This window comes from Cariama cristata, unplaced genomic scaffold, assembly GCF_000690535.1.
Source record: "Cariama cristata isolate BGI_N322 unplaced genomic scaffold, ASM69053v1 scaffold19798, whole genome shotgun sequence".
In the NCBI taxonomy this organism is placed as follows: domain Eukaryota; kingdom Metazoa; phylum Chordata; class Aves; order Cariamiformes; family Cariamidae; genus Cariama; species Cariama cristata.
In genome coordinates this window covers 63,084-79,393 of record NW_009631912.1, presented here as the reverse complement: position 1 = coordinate 79,393, position 16,310 = coordinate 63,084, and the positions used below count along the sequence as shown (strand labels likewise).

The 16,310-nt window shown below is 44.2% G+C and overlaps 1 protein-coding gene across 1 annotated transcript; it reads left to right on the top strand.

Annotated features, from left to right (window-relative positions):
- Nucleotides 1-430: 430 nt before the first annotated feature.
- On the top strand, nucleotides 431-11,475 carry SIN3B (SIN3 transcription regulator family member B; the record flags this gene model as incomplete). The annotated part of the gene is made up of 18 exons (XM_009706157.1): nucleotides 431-537; nucleotides 1,118-1,271; nucleotides 2,286-2,549; nucleotides 2,953-3,096; nucleotides 3,353-3,475; nucleotides 3,989-4,078; nucleotides 4,502-4,620; nucleotides 5,349-5,556; nucleotides 5,935-6,051; nucleotides 6,421-6,659; nucleotides 6,944-7,127; nucleotides 7,353-7,947; nucleotides 8,453-8,622; nucleotides 9,177-9,350; nucleotides 9,630-9,722; nucleotides 10,009-10,103; nucleotides 10,549-10,753; nucleotides 11,100-11,475. Coding segments are annotated over 18 exons (3,312 nt in total), but the record flags the coding sequence as incomplete, so codon positions are not given.
- Nucleotides 11,476-16,310: the final 4,835 nt, after the last annotated feature.

Here is a 16,310-nt window from a genome sequence, read left to right as displayed (position 1 = left end):
CCGGTACCGTAGCGTTCTCTAGGGCCTGCGCCCTCCTTCTCCGGTACCGTGAGGCTCCCCCCGGACCTGTGCCCCCCCTCTCCTGTACCGTGCCCCGCCTCCCCAGCCCGGCTGTTCTCCTCTGATACGACGGTCATCTTCCCCGGGGACCTGTTCCCCTCTCCCCGGTACCGTGCCCCCCTCCGTGCCGTGCCATCGTCTTCCAGCACCGTGAGGCCCAGCCTCCCTAGTACGGTGGTGCCCCACCAGGGCCTGCCTTCCTCAGGGCCTCCGTCTGGTACCGTGTGCCCCTCCCCGGGCTATTCCCTCTTCCCCGGCGCTGTGGGGCTCCCCTCAGTGCCGTGGGGTGCCCCGTCCCCATTCTGGGGCGCTGGGGTGCCTCAGGGGCTGTTCCCCCTTTCTGGGCCTCACTCACGTTCTCACCCTGCAGGTGGAGGATGCGCTTTCCTACCTGGACCAGGTGAAGATCCGCTTTGGCAGCGACCCCGCCACCTACAACGGCTTCCTGGAGATCATGAAAGAGTTCAAAAGCCAGAGGTAAAGCCCAAGCCCTTCGCCCCAGGGCTGCTCTGGGGAGCTCCTCAGCCTTTGCTTTTGTAGGGGTCTTTCTGCCCTTACAGGGTCCTCCAACCTTCACACCATCTTTCCACTTCTGCAGACACGCAAGCTACTCTGCTGGCCTGTCCCATAGCAGTGCAGTCACTAGACACCAGAGATGGAGGGTCTCTGTCTGTCCCATTGTTTTCCAGATATGAAATCCACAGGAGAAGACAAATTTATCTTTACTTCCTGCTCTGAAATGCAGATCTTGAAAATACGTGAAGAAGTTTGAGTGCCGAGCCTTTCTGTGACTTGTCAGCCCTAGAGGTGATGGCTGTCATGCCCATTTTGGGTGACCTGCACCCTCGTAGCTCCTCTCTGTGGATAAGACTCCCAGTATGAGGCTGCAGTGGTCATTCCCTCTGCTTGGGCTGATTTCTAGGTCTGAGGTTCCCAAACATGCTTGTTAAAAAATTGCATCTCTAAGAAGCCAGATGCTTTGCATACCTCTGTGATTTCCTAGGCTTAACTTGCATTTCTGATTTGGACACAAGTAACAAACTCTTCTCAATTTTAGCATTGACACACCTGGAGTAATCCGACGTGTTTCACAGCTTTTCCATGAGCATCCCGACCTCATTGTAGGATTCAATGCTTTCCTCCCTCTGGGCTACAGGATAGAAATTCCAAAGAACGGCAAATTAAGTATACAGTCACCTTTGAATAGTCAGGTAGGTTATAGAGCTCATAGTCTCTAAATAAGTCCTGTTACATGTGTTGCTATACACATCTCTTGTACAGTTTAGGCTATGTAGATTTATGTGTATTGCATGTTGCTTAAGTTTTTACATGGTTTTCAAAGTCTATGATAATGGGTATAATATAATTTAAATATTATTCTCAAACCAGTTGTTAGTTTAGCTTACACAAGAACGATATTCCTGCATGAAGTGCCACTTCAAATACTTCAGTCAGATTTGAAAACTGAAATTGTAGTTGGCTTGACATATTTGTGTAGATTTTCAATACGTGGTGTGTGTAGTGACAGATTTCAAAAAGAGATCCTGGTTGAATCGCATTTCCAGTCTTCCACTGAGAAACAGGGAAACGTATTTAGGCAATAGGCAAAAAATACATGTCAGGTATTGCCATGCAATTGCTAACAACCTGCAATGAAAGACATCTGCTGTAATGCAGATGGATACATGTTGGCCTCTGCTTCTTTTTTGTTGTTGGTGTGTGGTTTTGGAGGCTGAAACAGAGCTATTACCTGAATTCTACTGATAAACTTGTGGTTTAACTCTAATTAGTAGCAGTAAATATTTTTTAGATCCCAGTTCCCTTAGATCTCTCTGCTGCTCAGAAATTTAGTGTCTTTAAGAGCCTTATGGTTCAATATGTTTCTTAAAACTGACAGTTCCTCTGAAATAAGACAGTGGTAACAGAAACTGCAGTGCCTGATGTTTGGTACACCCTCTCAAGTGCAGCAGATAATGCAGTGACAGTCAAAAGCAGTAATGAGTCAGATGGTTCATAAGCCAGATACAACTTACGGGATTTTTTTTAACTGATGGTGTTAATAAACTAGGTAGGGAAATTTATTGGCTAATTAAATCTTTTCTCTTTCTTCTTCACGTGGTAATCTTTTTTTACCTAAACAGCTTGAAAATCCTGATGCTGGGATTGTTGTTGAACTTGCACACCTCTTTCTGTAGAAGTCACTGTTGTGTGTCTTGTGCCACTAGGTGCCCTCGGAGCCTGTCCCCAGCGCTCTCCCAGGCAGCGGGCTGTTGTTGCATTACTCCCAGGAGAACTCGCACAATCACAGTGACTGTTCCGAGGAATTTAGGCAACAGCTTCCATACAAAGAAGATAAATCCCAAATTCCTTTGGAGTCTGATTCTGTAGAGTTCAATAATGCTATCAGTTATGTGAATAAGATCAAAACACGTTTCCTTGACCATCCAGAAATTTACAGATCCTTTTTAGAAATTCTTCATACTTACCAGGTAAAAAGTCTTCCCTGTAAGAGATTGTGGTTTTGCACTGTAGCTGTTTGAGTAATTGCTGTTGGGTGAAATGCCTGCCTATTGAACAGGCTTCTGCAGTTTCCAAGCACTAGCCTTTGTCCACCAATTGCCTCATAGTTACTCACATGAAATGACAAAAGTGTGAAAATTGTAGAACTTTCCAGAGTCTGAGGTGTAAAGGGGTCATACCTAGATCTGTCTTTACTAACCTTCGGTTGATTTAGTGATACTCTGTGTCAAAGGGTGTACTGTAAGAACCTTGGGCTATCTGACAGTTATTTCAAGTTTCTGCAGCATAGGGTTTTTGGCTGTTAAGGAGTTGATGAGTTTTCTTGCAGAGCAAGGTATGGTTTTGACTCTAGATCTATGTGTATCTTTTCAGAAAGAACAGCTGAACACTAAAGGCCGACCCTTTCGAGGCATGTCAGAGGAGGAAGTGTTTACTGAAGTAGCAAACCTGTTCAGGGGACAGGAGGATCTGCTTTCTGAGTTTGGACAGTTCCTCCCGGAGGCTAAAAGGTCTTTGGTATGTGTATGCTTAGAACAAAGCAGAATATTGAATACTCTCTGTTTGTATGTACAATACATAAAGAAGCTTTAGGAATGCAAAACATTATGGAAAAACATAACAGCCAGTAAATGAACTTTGCTGCTCTTCATTGTTTGGAATTTCGCCGAACAGGTGACTTAACTACATGCTCTGTGTCCTGTTCAGATACATAGGATTCTTTATTTGCACCAGTTGAGAAGAAGACATTGAAATCATTGTTTATTTACTTCAGTTCACAGGAAATGGGCCATGTGAAGTGAACAGCGTCCAGAAAACTGAGCATGAGAAGAATCTGGAACACAGCAAAAAGCGATCCAGACCACTGCTGTTGCGTCCCGTTTCTGGCCCAGCAAAGGTATCTTTTAGCAAGTAAAAAACTTAGAGTAACCTGATATTGTGTTTAGGTAATTGCTTAGATCAAGTTGTAATGAGTAGCATCCTTGAGGTATGTAGGTGTTAGGTACGAGAAACAAAATTTCAAAAGTTATTTTAAAAATAATAACTACTATAGAAAAAGGAACTTTTTAAAGTATGCTTAAATGTGTGTGGTAACATGTTGAATACTAAATATCAAGACCTTCTATACTAAGTATTGGCCCTGAAAAGGGACAATTTATTACTTCTACAAAGAAATCTTTCTTTGGAATTCTTTCTCAAGTGATCTTTTTTTTTTTATTGTTTCTTCTTCTTGCCTGGGAGTCATTGGATAGAGATTGCTGTGGAGGACTTGACTCAGCAATGCTAGACCACTATTTGGGAAATAACGGGAGTTTCAGCCTTTGCAGAGAGCTGTTATATGTCAGCCAAGTGGAATTTGATAGCATTTGAGTCACAACATTTTAAGTATAGCTGCTTGTTCTTTTAACAGAAGAAAATGAAACTGCGAGGTACCAAAGATCTGTCAGTAGCGACAGTGGGAAAATACGGAACACTGCAGGAGTTTTCCTTTTTTGACAAGGTCAGTATTTGGCCTGTTCTCACATTCTATGGACTTATTTTCAGCCATTTATGTGGTTATTAATTGGTTGGCTTTCTATACAATCTCTATGTCAGCACTTAGCAATTGCCTGACTTTTCAAGTAGTAGAGAAAGACAGACCAAGAAAAAATAGGATGAATAGAAACGGATAATTAACCTTTTCCTGAATGGTTGTCTCTTACAGATATGTTTTTCTCTATTTTTCAGTGATGTTTCCTCATGGTACCGTCTGTAGTTACTAGATTATTGTTTGGAACTGGGCATTTTTGTGTATATTCTGTTTTTTTATTGCAATGTAGACAGAGGTTTGTCACCATACCCATGGTTCAGACTACTTGGAATATGAACTAAATAAAAGTGTTGTTCAAGTGACCTGATCATTTCTCTCCAAACTGTGCTTTAGGTGCGTAGGGTGCTAAAGAGTCAGGAAGTCTATGAAAATTTTCTCCGTTGCATTGCTCTCTTCAACCAGGAGTTGGTCTCTGGCTCTGAGTTGCTCCAGCTAGTTACACCCTTTTTAGGGTAAGTTACTGACTACATTTTGTGCTGTCATACTTTTTAGGTCTTACTCTGTTACTTTTTGGTAGACATTGTGAACTTTATTACTGAAGTTTTGGATTTAACTTCAGAAATATCTCCTAGGTAGCATGCAAGAAATTGAAGGCTAGTCCAAAAAGAGGAGTAATAAAATATGAATCTTTTAACATATCTACATAGCTCTTAAAGAGCATTTTGAGGGAGATACTTTCCTCTGTTTATGCATCCAGTTGAAAGCCTCACAACCTGTAGACTACCTGATGTTACACTGAATCATTGGGGGCAGAGAATCTCGTGAATTCTGGAGGGTGGTCTCTATTCATACTCCCTGTTCTAATCTCTCAAAAGACAATACAGGTATAAACACGAAATCTCAGATCTGTGAAAAGGACAAATAGTTCTAGCTCTGATGTGAGTCTCTCGTGCTGTTCGGCTTCCAACAGAAGAGGGAGAGTCTCATGGCAAGGATCAGTGACTCCTCACTCAGTTAAGGGCAGTATTCATGAAGTTGTGAAGGGAAATTCTTTTCCTGCTTTAAGTAAAAAGAAACTTCTAAAGTAATTCAGAGAGAGTGATCACAGAGGTAAAACGTTGGTGAAAGATTTCTCACTGCAAAGCTAAGTTTGTTTAGATTTTGTCCCTTGCTTTGACACACATTAGCCACCCTAAAACTCAGAGTGAAATAACAAAATACGCTACTTGTGTTTTTGAAGGAAATTCCCAGAACTCTTTGCACAGTTCAAGTCCTTCCTTGGTGTGAAAGAGCTTTCATTTGCTTCTCCGCTGAGCGACCGATCTGGGGATGGAATGAGTCGGGAAATTGATTATGCTTCCTGCAAACGCATAGGATCAAGTTACCGGGCTCTCCCAAAAACCTATCAGCAGCCAAAGTGCAGTGGAAGAACAGCCATTTGCAAGGAGGTACTTTGGGATCAACCTGTTTAATCCCTGAACACTCGTTGCACTTAGATAAATTGAAGTTGGGTCGTTAGAGCTACAGCTTCTGCATGTGGATTCCCCTCTTTAGTGCTGATTAGCCAGCTTTAATCGCGCATCAGTTACTCATCCAAGTTACTGAAGTGAGAGTATCCACATGCATTTTACTGATTTTATCTAAACCCATCTCAAATCGCGTCTTTCACTTTAGTGTCTTTTGAGTCTATGTGCATAGGCAAAGTTATTGCAATAGAAGCTCAGGGAAGAACTGTACAAAAATAAAATGGAGAAGTATCAGACCTCATGAGAACAGCTTTGGGCTCGTAAGGCTCTGTTCAGTGTCATGTCTTTGCACTGTTGCAGGTGTTAAATGATACCTGGGTTTCATTTCCATCCTGGTCTGAAGACTCCACTTTTGTCAGCTCCAAGAAGACCCCTTATGAGGAGCAGTTGCACCGCTGTGAAGATGAGCGGTTTGAGGTACCTCTGCTACTGAGCTTCCTTTCTGCCTGTCTGCCTCCTCAGAAAGCAAAACTGACAGCAATGAAGATTTAGACTGAATTAATTGAAATTACTGAAAGTTCTATTAGTGTTCGTTGGTTTGAGCTAGAGTTTGGTAGTTTCCACTTGCCTGGAGTCTAATAGTTCTTCCTAGGCATGAGTCCAGTTCTGAAAAGCATGTTACCTTTGGAAGAACTGGTGGAGGTACATTTCCCCGTAAGAAACCTTGCTGATGCTTCTTAGCTCCACCCAGTGGGGCTGGAATGCGTGCCACAAACCTGAGCGCCGCTGGTCTCCATTTTCCTGCTATGCCTGTCTTACACTCTGTCTTCTGTGAACTCTTAACAGTTGGATGTTGTCTTGGAGACCAATTTAGCCACAATACGTGTGCTGGAGAGTGTGCAGAAAAAACTGTCACGACTGACTCAAGAGGATCAGGAGAAATTTCGACTGGATGATTGCTTGGGAGGAACATCAGAAGTGATCCAGCGCAGGGCCATCTATCGCATCTATGGTGATAAAGCACCAGAGATCATTGAAAGTCTTAAGAAGAACCCAGTTACTGCAGTTCCTGTTGTTCTGAAGAGGTAATTCCCATTCTCTCATGTTCACTTGGGTTCTTTAAGAAACTGATACAGAATTTTTAACGCATTTTGAAACAACTGTTTTCTGTAAATGTTGTTTCAAAGGATACACCTTCAGTCCTTTCAAAGGATTAATCTTCAGTGGTGGTGCTTTTGGTGTTTTTTGTTTATTGCTTCCAGGAATACTGAGAAGTTTTTGGTGCATCACAGTTGGCTACATTAAAAATGCTTTGTATGTATTTCTGTGGTTGTCTTTTTGAACTGAAGTAGATTATACATTTATGCAGACTGAAAGCAAAAGAGGAGGAATGGCGGGAGGCCCAGCAGGGCTTCAACAAAATTTGGCGGGAGCAGTATGAGAAAGCCTACCTGAAATCCCTTGACCACCAGGCCGTCAACTTCAAACAAAACGACACCAAAGCTTTGCGCTCCAAGAGCTTGCTGAATGAAATTGAGAGTGTCTATGATGAGGTGCGTATGCTCGTAAATAATCCATCCTGTATGTCCTTCATTTATAGTAGTATCTAGATGTTTACATAGCACCCGGGACCTTGTTGCAGTGGTAGTGCTCTGAAGAGTTCTCAGTCAAAAATGACTGTCCCAAGCATAGCGTTAATACTGGCTTATTTCTTCTGGCAGGAATGGCTCTTGAGCATGGATTGGAAGGATCTTTATCTATTTGTCTCTTGATTACAGCATCAGGAGCAGCATTCAGAGGGGAGAAGTTCATCCACAAACGAGCCTCATCTTATCTTTATCTATGAAGATAAGCAGATTTTGGAAGATGCAGCGTCTCTTATCAGCTATTATGTAAAAAGGCAGCCTACTATCCAAAAGGAGGATCAAGCAACCATCCGGCAGATAGTGCATCACTTCATACCTGAGCTGTTTTTCTCTCAGCCCCCTGAGCACAATATTTCTGAAGAATCGACAGATGAGGACAGAGAAAACCATCAGGGGCAGAACCTGGATACTCCTGAGCTACGGAAAAAACACGTGCCTGGGCCTCCAAGCAGTCCTTTGGAGGCAAAAGCAACCTTCTGTGATGTTACGGCTGCTGAGCCCCACAACACTCTGGATGATGTTTACAGTCTATTCTTTGTCAATAATAATTGGTATTTCTTCCTCCGCCTTCACCAGACTCTCTGCTCAAGGCTCCTAAAGATTTATCGTCAAGCTCAGAAGCAGCTTCTAGAATATCGGACTGAAAAAGAGAGAGAGAAACTGCTTTGCGAGGGAAGAAAAGAAAAAACCAATGATCCAGCCATGGAACTAAGACTGAAGCAACCAAGTAAGAACAGTCTGGGACATAGTCCATTCTTAATGCTCTGGTTGCTAGTGCTCGATTGTATATCTCAGAGTAACTGAGATCAGCAGGCGAGTCTGTAAGGAACACGGAGGTGCAAACCTCCACCATATTTGTGATCTGTGGATACAGCTAATTTAACAGGATAACTGGTTTGTAATTTATCTTCTGAGGGGTCTCATGCCTAGTTCATAGAGACTTCACACAAGCCCACCGTTGTCAGATGTTTTCGAGTGTCTCATTGTGTTAATCTGTTACTTTGAGTTAAAATATAAATGGCTCCACAACAAAATAGTTAACTACACAAGGCAGTCATGGAAATGCACGAGATAAAACTGTTAGAGTCCGTCAGCACTCCTTACAGAGAGCTGTCTGTCTGTAAGCATGTTCTTGATACTGAATGTCATCGTTCTTGAGCAGTGCTGTCCCTTGTATCTCTTGACTTCACTCTGCCTCTTACATGCATTGACTGCACTTTTCCCCTCCCCAGGTGAAGTGGAACTGGAGGAGTACTACCCCGCGTTCCTGGATATGGTGAGGAGTCTGCTGGATGGGAATATTGACCCAACGCAGTACGAGGACACTCTGAGGGAGATGTTCACTATCCATGCCTATATTGGCTTTACTATGGACAAACTGGTGCAGAATATTGTCCGCCAGGTAACTAATTTGATGGCTGTGCTCTGTTTTCGGGGGGTCGCCCATCTCCCTTCTAGAGACAGATAGGTTTCTTACAGTACCCTGTAATGCAAGGACTCACTAAATTTAAAGCAAATTCATACAGAAGTTCTGTATGTAGGCGAAACACTCTTAACAGGTGTTCAGTGAGATCAGCTTCAGTACAGGGAACCCCTTAGGGGATTTACTTTCCCTGGCCTTTTCCACCATTTTTTGAGTTCCAGTCTTTTCAAAATTCTGCCATTCCCAAAATACATTTAATTTTAAAAAAAAAAAGGTCCAGCCCTTGTTACTCAAATCTGTCTTTGAATTGGAGTTTTGTTACAGTTAAGGCGCTTCAGCCCCTTGCTCTTCTCTGTTCCTGTAATTGCAAAGTAATGAAAAAGAGAGTGAAATGTGTGAAGTCTCTGGAGTTAAAGCTTTGGTACTGCATCTGAGGTGTGATGCTGTGCTGAGTTTTGTGCTCCTGTCATGGCACACTAGAGTTAACTCTTGGCCCAGACTTGCTGACTGAATTCCCCCTTTTTTAATGGCAGCTTCACCATCTAGTGAGCGATGACATCTGCTTGAAGGTTGTTGAGCTGTACTTGAACGAAAGGAAGCGAGGTGCTGCTGGAGGTAACTTATCCTCTCGGTGTGTCCGGGCAGCAAAGGAGACCAGCTATCAGTGGAAGGCTGAACGTTGCATGGCGGATGAGAACTGTTTCAAGGTAAGAACTTGCTGCCGGGGAACTTCATAAAGTGACTGTGGCACTTTACCTGGGAGAAATGGGTTTGGAAGCTCCAAGGCCACAATGGTGAGGGAGAGCAATGTGGAGAGAAGGTACCAAAACCAGAGCACAGACAGTGGAATGGCATACTGGCTCACTGAAAAGCCCTGCTGCTTCTCTCGTAGCTCCTATTTGTTGTCTAAATTACTTGTCGTGAATAGACAGCATTTTATTGTGAACCCATGTGGCCAATATCTTGTGCCTGTAACTTTATTACAGGTAATGTTTCTTCAGCGGAAGGGACAGGTGATCATGACCATTGAGCTTCTGGATACGGAAGAAACCCAGACAGAAGATCCTGTGGAGGTGCAGGTAGTATCACAGTGACCATGGAGTACCACAGACAAAGCAGATGTCTAAGAATGCTTTCCTGCTTTCCCGTTCCAAAATATGAGACTTTGCCAGGAGGATAGGTTTACCTGGGAGTGGGAAGATTACATGCGGGGCTGTGGTCATTGACAAAAATGGGTATGTTAGCAAAAGAGTTTCAACATAAATCAGCTTCATAAAAAGCAGCTTGGAAATGAACTACTTCTTTACAGTGATGTTTGTCTTGATGAGAAAGTAATCTGACTTGAAATTGGTCTCTCTTGTGTAGCACCTGGCTAACTACATGGAGCAGTATGTTGGGGTAGAAGGAGCTCCAAACAACCAGAATGATGGCTTCTTACTGAAACCTGTCTTTCTGCAAAGGTGAGTGCGCTTCTCCTGAGTCACACCTGCAGCAGCTGGTACCGCTTCCTCTCTGCATATGTGGCAATGATTTTAGGCGATGTGCTGTACGAGCACCTCTAGGGAAATGCACCCATCTTTGAGGTCCAAAGGGCCTGCTGTAGTCCAGTGCACTGCACAGGAATGCTGAAGGAAAAATTTATGACCGTTGCATTGTGGTTTGTTCATGAAACTGTGTTTAAAATGGAGTGGGGCTGTCTAAGCAGTCCCTTCCAGGAGGAATTTGAGGTCTAATTTGTTCCCATTTCACTAAATATTTGTCAGAGTATATGGAGGAAGATCCTGGAGAAAGTCTGAGAACTAAATGTGGAAATACAAATTTCATACTTGTGCTGTCAGCTCTGCTACCGTAAGAGAATGGATAACCAAGTGTGACACATGCTCCGTAATCCTTGTTTTGTTACAGAAACCTAAAAAAGTTTCGCAAGTGGCAATGTAAGCAAGTGAGAGCTCTGCGTAGCGAAGTGAAGAGCTCCTGGAAGAGGCTGATTGGGGTGGAAAGTGCCTGCAATGTGGACTGCCGGTTCAAGCTCAACACCCACAAAATGATGTTCATCATGAACTCGGAGGATTACATGTACAGGCGGGGAGCTCTCTGCCGAGCCAAGCAGGTGCACCTCCTATTACTCTCTCTGCAGCTCGGGCAGTAGCAGAGGTTGAGGATGTGAGCCAAAAGACAGGTACCGATAAGGAGTCTTGTGGCTGAATTCCTGCAAGCTACGCCCAGAAGTTACTACTCTGTGTTGGTTTAGTTTAGCAGTCTTGTCTTTACCATGCAAATTTTAAGGGGGAGTGGCAAACATTAAGAAATAGAGATCTTTAAATGCAGGTACACGGTTTCCTGTTTTACGGGTTGTGTTGTGTTGTAAAGCATGCACATCTCAGACATACAAACTGGTGAGGGTTTTGGCTTCTCCCCCAGAAACCTCTCGGTGATCTTTACTGTCCTGCTTTCAGGTGCAGCCAATGGTGCTGCTAAAGCACCACCAGCAGTTTGAAGAGTGGCACAATAGGTGGCTAGAAGAGAACGTGACCATGGAGGCAGTTGATGTAGTTCAAGACTGGCTAATGGGAGACGAAGATGAGGAGATGGTGCCCTGTAAAACAACTTGTGAGACGGTGAATGTCCACGGGGTCCCGGTGAACAGATACAGAGTTCAGTACAGTCGCCGTCCAGCTTCACCGTGAGCAGAGACTTGTTCTTGGGACCAAGACAAGTCTAAGCGTTGCTGGTGAAACACATTTACTCTGAGAATAGTGGTGGGAATGCAATGTATGTATTAATGATATTTATCCAAACAGCATTTTACTTTGGATTATGATGTATTTTCCATATGGCATAGACTTGTCTCCTTGCAGTGTAATCCTCCAGCCATCACGAAGAGACTTTTAAAAGCTTTATGGGAAGAGGGCTCTTGGCATTGCCACACACTTTTTAGTAGTTACCTAGCTTTAGGCCGCTGCTGACCACCCAATACGGGAAGGCTGAGTGAGGGGGTCAGGCTCTGGGTGAACTACCACGAGTGGCTTTGTTGGAGAGTTGGCGCTGGGCTGGTGTTGAGCAGATGCTGGCAGCTGCTTCCACTTTGAAGGGTTTAATATTCCCTATCTTCCTGAATTTATGCCATCTTGGAGCCTGCAGAACTCTTCACTGTAACCTCCGAGTGCCAGCGAGGCTGAGAGCACCTGGCACGGCTCTCTAGCCCCGCTATGGGCTGCTTTGTTATCTGTGTGTACTAATAAGGCAATGAATGCTATGTCTGTTACTGGTGCTCTGGTGAGAAGAATGCCAAAACTGAGACAAGGGTGAACAGCGTACTAAACGCTCTAACTCTCACTCATCAACTAAGTATTTTGGAGCATGAACTAAGGGGAAGAAACTCTCTGAGCTGCAGTGCTAGGCAAGAGAGCGATTTGCGGCGCAAGACAGCCTAGGGCCGTCAGCTACCCCTCTGCAGATGCGCACTGGATCCCATGTTGTTGCTTTGTGAACTTACGACGTGCTGCAGACTCTGCCTTTTCGGATCTGGAGCTGCTTGGAGCCTGTGCCTGAGGAGGAATATCCGTTGTGAGGTCTGGCCTTTTTTTTTTTTTTTTTTTTCAATTTTGCATGTTGATTAGCAGCCTCTGGAGACTGTGTTTTCAGGCGCTTCGCTTTCCTTGTGCATGCCCAGACTCCATGGGTTCTGCTGGGTTGTAGCACTTAAATAACATCAGGAGATGGAGCTCTTGCAGCACAGTGTTTGCACTGGATCTGAGGTTTGTCCCAGATACTTCGCTGTTTCTGCTGGGTCAGCACAGATGCTGTATTTGCAGTGACACATGGAAATCTGTAATGGGCAGTCTTAGATCCAGCCACAACCGTCGTAGACAAGCTTTTCCACTGAACCATCTGCACTTCTATCTAAGCTTTTTTGCGATGAAACCTCACAAAAAACCTACCCCGAACCATGCAGAACACTACGTTAATTGTCTGACTTAATCTATTGAAAAATCAAGAAAATTTAGTTGTGTCTGTCCTGCAGCCCCACTGTGACTTCGCTTGTGTTTTTCAGGGGCCAAGGGCAAGCACACTGTCCGTGGAGTGTATTACAGACATAATGTCTTGAGGCAGGTCCAGCCTCCTTTCAGCTCTGCTTCCAACCTTCTCCTGCCTTTTGGGGGAATAAGCCCCTCACCCCAATATTTTTTGTGGCTTTGATTTTTAGGTTTTAATTTCTGCCAGACCTAAGTAGCAGCCTGTAGGATTTGTCCTGGGTTATTTCCACTGTACAACATTTGGTTTTGCAATTGTCTCACTTGACAGTAGAAAAATTGGCCTTTGGGGTACATTTAATAGAAAACTGTACTGACTCTTTGTCTTTTTTGCAAAATAATCTGTAGGAGGGAAGGAGGGAGGCCAGTCTCTGGCATTCGTGGCCACTTGCACAACCACTGCCAGCAGAGGACTTTTCATCAAGAAATCATGTTCTCGTTGTCTGGGTGTCTGTTAAATTTTCGTTACTGAAATGATCTGAAGGTTCTTCCCCTGCTCTTGTTGCAGTAAGTGGGAAAAGACGCTGAGCACGTAGTGATGTGAGGGCTGGGTGGAGGAGCAGGGGGACAAGCCCAGTGCACAGCACGGTATCTCCCTTTTGCTTCCAGACAGCTCAACAAAATACACCTCAGTCCTGTTCACCTCTCTGCTGTCTTCCAGTGGAGATGACAACTGTGCCAAATTTTATGGTTTTGTGATACAGAAAAATGTTTACTAGAAAATAGGTTGCAACTTGTGGCTTAAAATGCGTTTGATTCCAAGTGTACCAGGGTGTAGGAGGGTAACGCACCTGTGCACCGTCCTCTTCCATCTCCCCATTTCTAAGTGTACTTCAGGTATTTTTAAGCATCCTTATTTTGTAAACCTTAATTTATAATCTGAACAGATTAAGGAAGACTTTTGCCCTTTACAGTGCTATCGTCTCAAAAATCATAGTGGCAAATGATGTGAATGGAATAAGCAGGCAGTGCAGGTTTGAGAGTGGCTTGCTAATGTCTGAGAGTTTAAGCTCAACCGCTGTGTATCTGCTAGTGCTACCTTGATTCAAGAGTTTGTTCTTCCATTTTTTTGAAGGATCTTTGCTTTTGGGCTTGTAATTGCTTTGCCAGCTCTCTGAATGTAGTTTTTTTTTATATTTATTTGCACATTCAAGTAAAATAAAATATTGATTTTAAAAGTCTGCAGCTCTCACTGTTTTAAATTTGTTTTAAGTTAATTTAAACTTTCTGACAATCCCCAGAATTGATCCTCTTGCACCTGAAACCGAATTTTAAATGGTAGGAAAACGCAACTGAAAAGTCAGATGAACTTCCTTCAAGCAGTTGACGGACAGGCTGCGGGGTGTAATGATTTAGATGTGTGCCAGCTCACTTCCAGCGGGCCGGCAGGCAGCAAATCTTTAACCTTACCCATGCTGAGACCTTAGTGCAGCGTCGGCATATGCAAGCTAGTACACTAGCTAACAAAAAAGGGAAATAAGTTCCCTGCAAGCAGCGTGCAGTAGGCGATGCCCTGCAGGAGGACGGTGCCGGTGGCTCTGTACGTACGAGTGCGCTGCCGAGACCTCTCTTGGAGCGAAGGCCCAGGACTGGAGGAGCGCAGGGGAGTCCATGGGGTGGCACGGTTGCTCCATGCAGAGGGAGGTTTCAAAAGAAAACTCTCTGTCCTGCCAGCAAAGCCTATCTTTTTGCAGATTGGTTTATTTCTAGCAGCACCTTTGCTGTGAGAGGTGTGGCACAAAAAATATGGTCCAGGCCTGGCCCCCAAGCGCTTGCACGCTAAATACAACAGACGTTCAAGAAAAGTGACTGATTCCAGTTCTGAAATCTATAAGCACATCTGCTACAGGTTAAGACAATACAACTGCAACCATGAAAATAACCCTCCACCCGCCTTTTCCCTCAACCTCCCCAAATTCCTGGGTAATAACATGTTTAACTGTGTTCCCTGTGAGCTCTACGCAGCAAATGAACGTGTAGATTTTGCAAATTAAGCTGTAGTGATGTGACCCAGATCTGATAGGAGTTTCCTTTACATCATTCTCAACACTTCCGTTGCCATAACAAAAGGCAACTCTGCTTTCTGTGCAGCATATTACTTGCTCACAGGGAAACAAACTGTTGTTCTCCTAATAACAATCCTCTGATGCATAAATTGCATGGAGTAATTTGATTAAAATGATGGTAGTGGTGTCCCAGAGGACACTGTCCACTTTGCACAAGTCTTCTCGCAGAGATCTTGGACTTCTCACAAAGAGGACATTCCCTGTGCTCAAGGGGAGGGACAGCCAGATCTGACATCTTTTGGAGATCTCAGCAAGTGGACAGCTTTGGCAATGACAGTCAGCTTAAAAATATCTTTCAGGTTTGCAGGGTGGAATAAGAATTAATGGTTTTCTAAATTAAATTAAGAATTGCTAAAGGGAGTACCTGAATTCAGTATTTAATATTCCAGGACTTTTTTTTTTTTTTTTTTTAACGTATTGCAGTGATGCACAGAGAAAGACGGGGCTGCAAACCAGTGAGAGGTAGTCTAGAAGTATGTGTGTAAAGTTTTTCTTCATGCTTTAGCCATTCCTCTGGATTAGAACTAAAAGTCACTCAACCTTAATGAAACCAGAGGTATGCACTACTTTCCACTCATCAAAACTAAACTTAAAGACTAAACTAAAGTCTAGCAATTCTAAACCATATCTGTGCTAAAGGATGAATTGAAAAAGAATCATCTGAGGCCCAGTGCTGAAAAGGGATGATGTTGTCTGTATCACGCAAGGTAACCCCTACCCCAGGGTCATGATCTTGCTGAGAAAGGACCACAAGAAGCTATTCCAGAACATCTAGTGAGTTGTAGTGATCCTAATAAACTTCAAATATTCCTGAAAAATGGCTTCATGTTGACTTTCTACACTCTGAAGTGAAAACTGTGAGCAAGCAGAAGAGTAGTTCTGAAAAAAACCTGTCTCCCAAAAGTATTACACCAGCATAAGGCTTAAAAGCGGTGAGGAGAATGTGAGCACAAAAGGTGTGGCATAAGCAAGGGACAAAATTGGGTGGGATCCCAGTGGAACAGGAGAACTGTGGAGCAAGCAGAAGAGAGGCAGGGGCACTCCCTGGAGCTGTGGAGAGTCTCAGGGTGATGGCAAGAGACCTGACGACGTGAGAGGAAGGGGAGCTGGTGTGATGGCAAAGTCAGGAAGAGTGCTCAGGGCACAAAAAGTCATCGGCTACGTGCCAGAGCCTGCAAAAAGACAAATCTGGGGTGGGGGGATCCTGGTTCAAAGGCCCATCGTTTCTGTTTCAGTAGTCAGTGGAAGTTTTCTGTGCCATGTGGTTCTGAGAAGGCTCAGATGCTTGCACACCCAGCGGCTGGGAAAGGCAGGGCCGGCATTGCATTCATGGAAAAAGTGAGGTTGTGCTGACACTGGTGGAAATGCTTCGTGGTGCTGGCACTAAGGCAGAGCTGCTGCCTCCGTGGTCAGCTGCCTCTCGTGTCTGCGTTGCAAATGCGAGCTCAGCCCGGGGCAGGTATTAGCTGCACTAAGATTTCTGTCTTCACACCTGCTGGCTTGCAGCTGAAGAACTGGAGCTGCCGGAACAGAGCAGAAATAGCAATCCCCATTATTTGCCTACCAC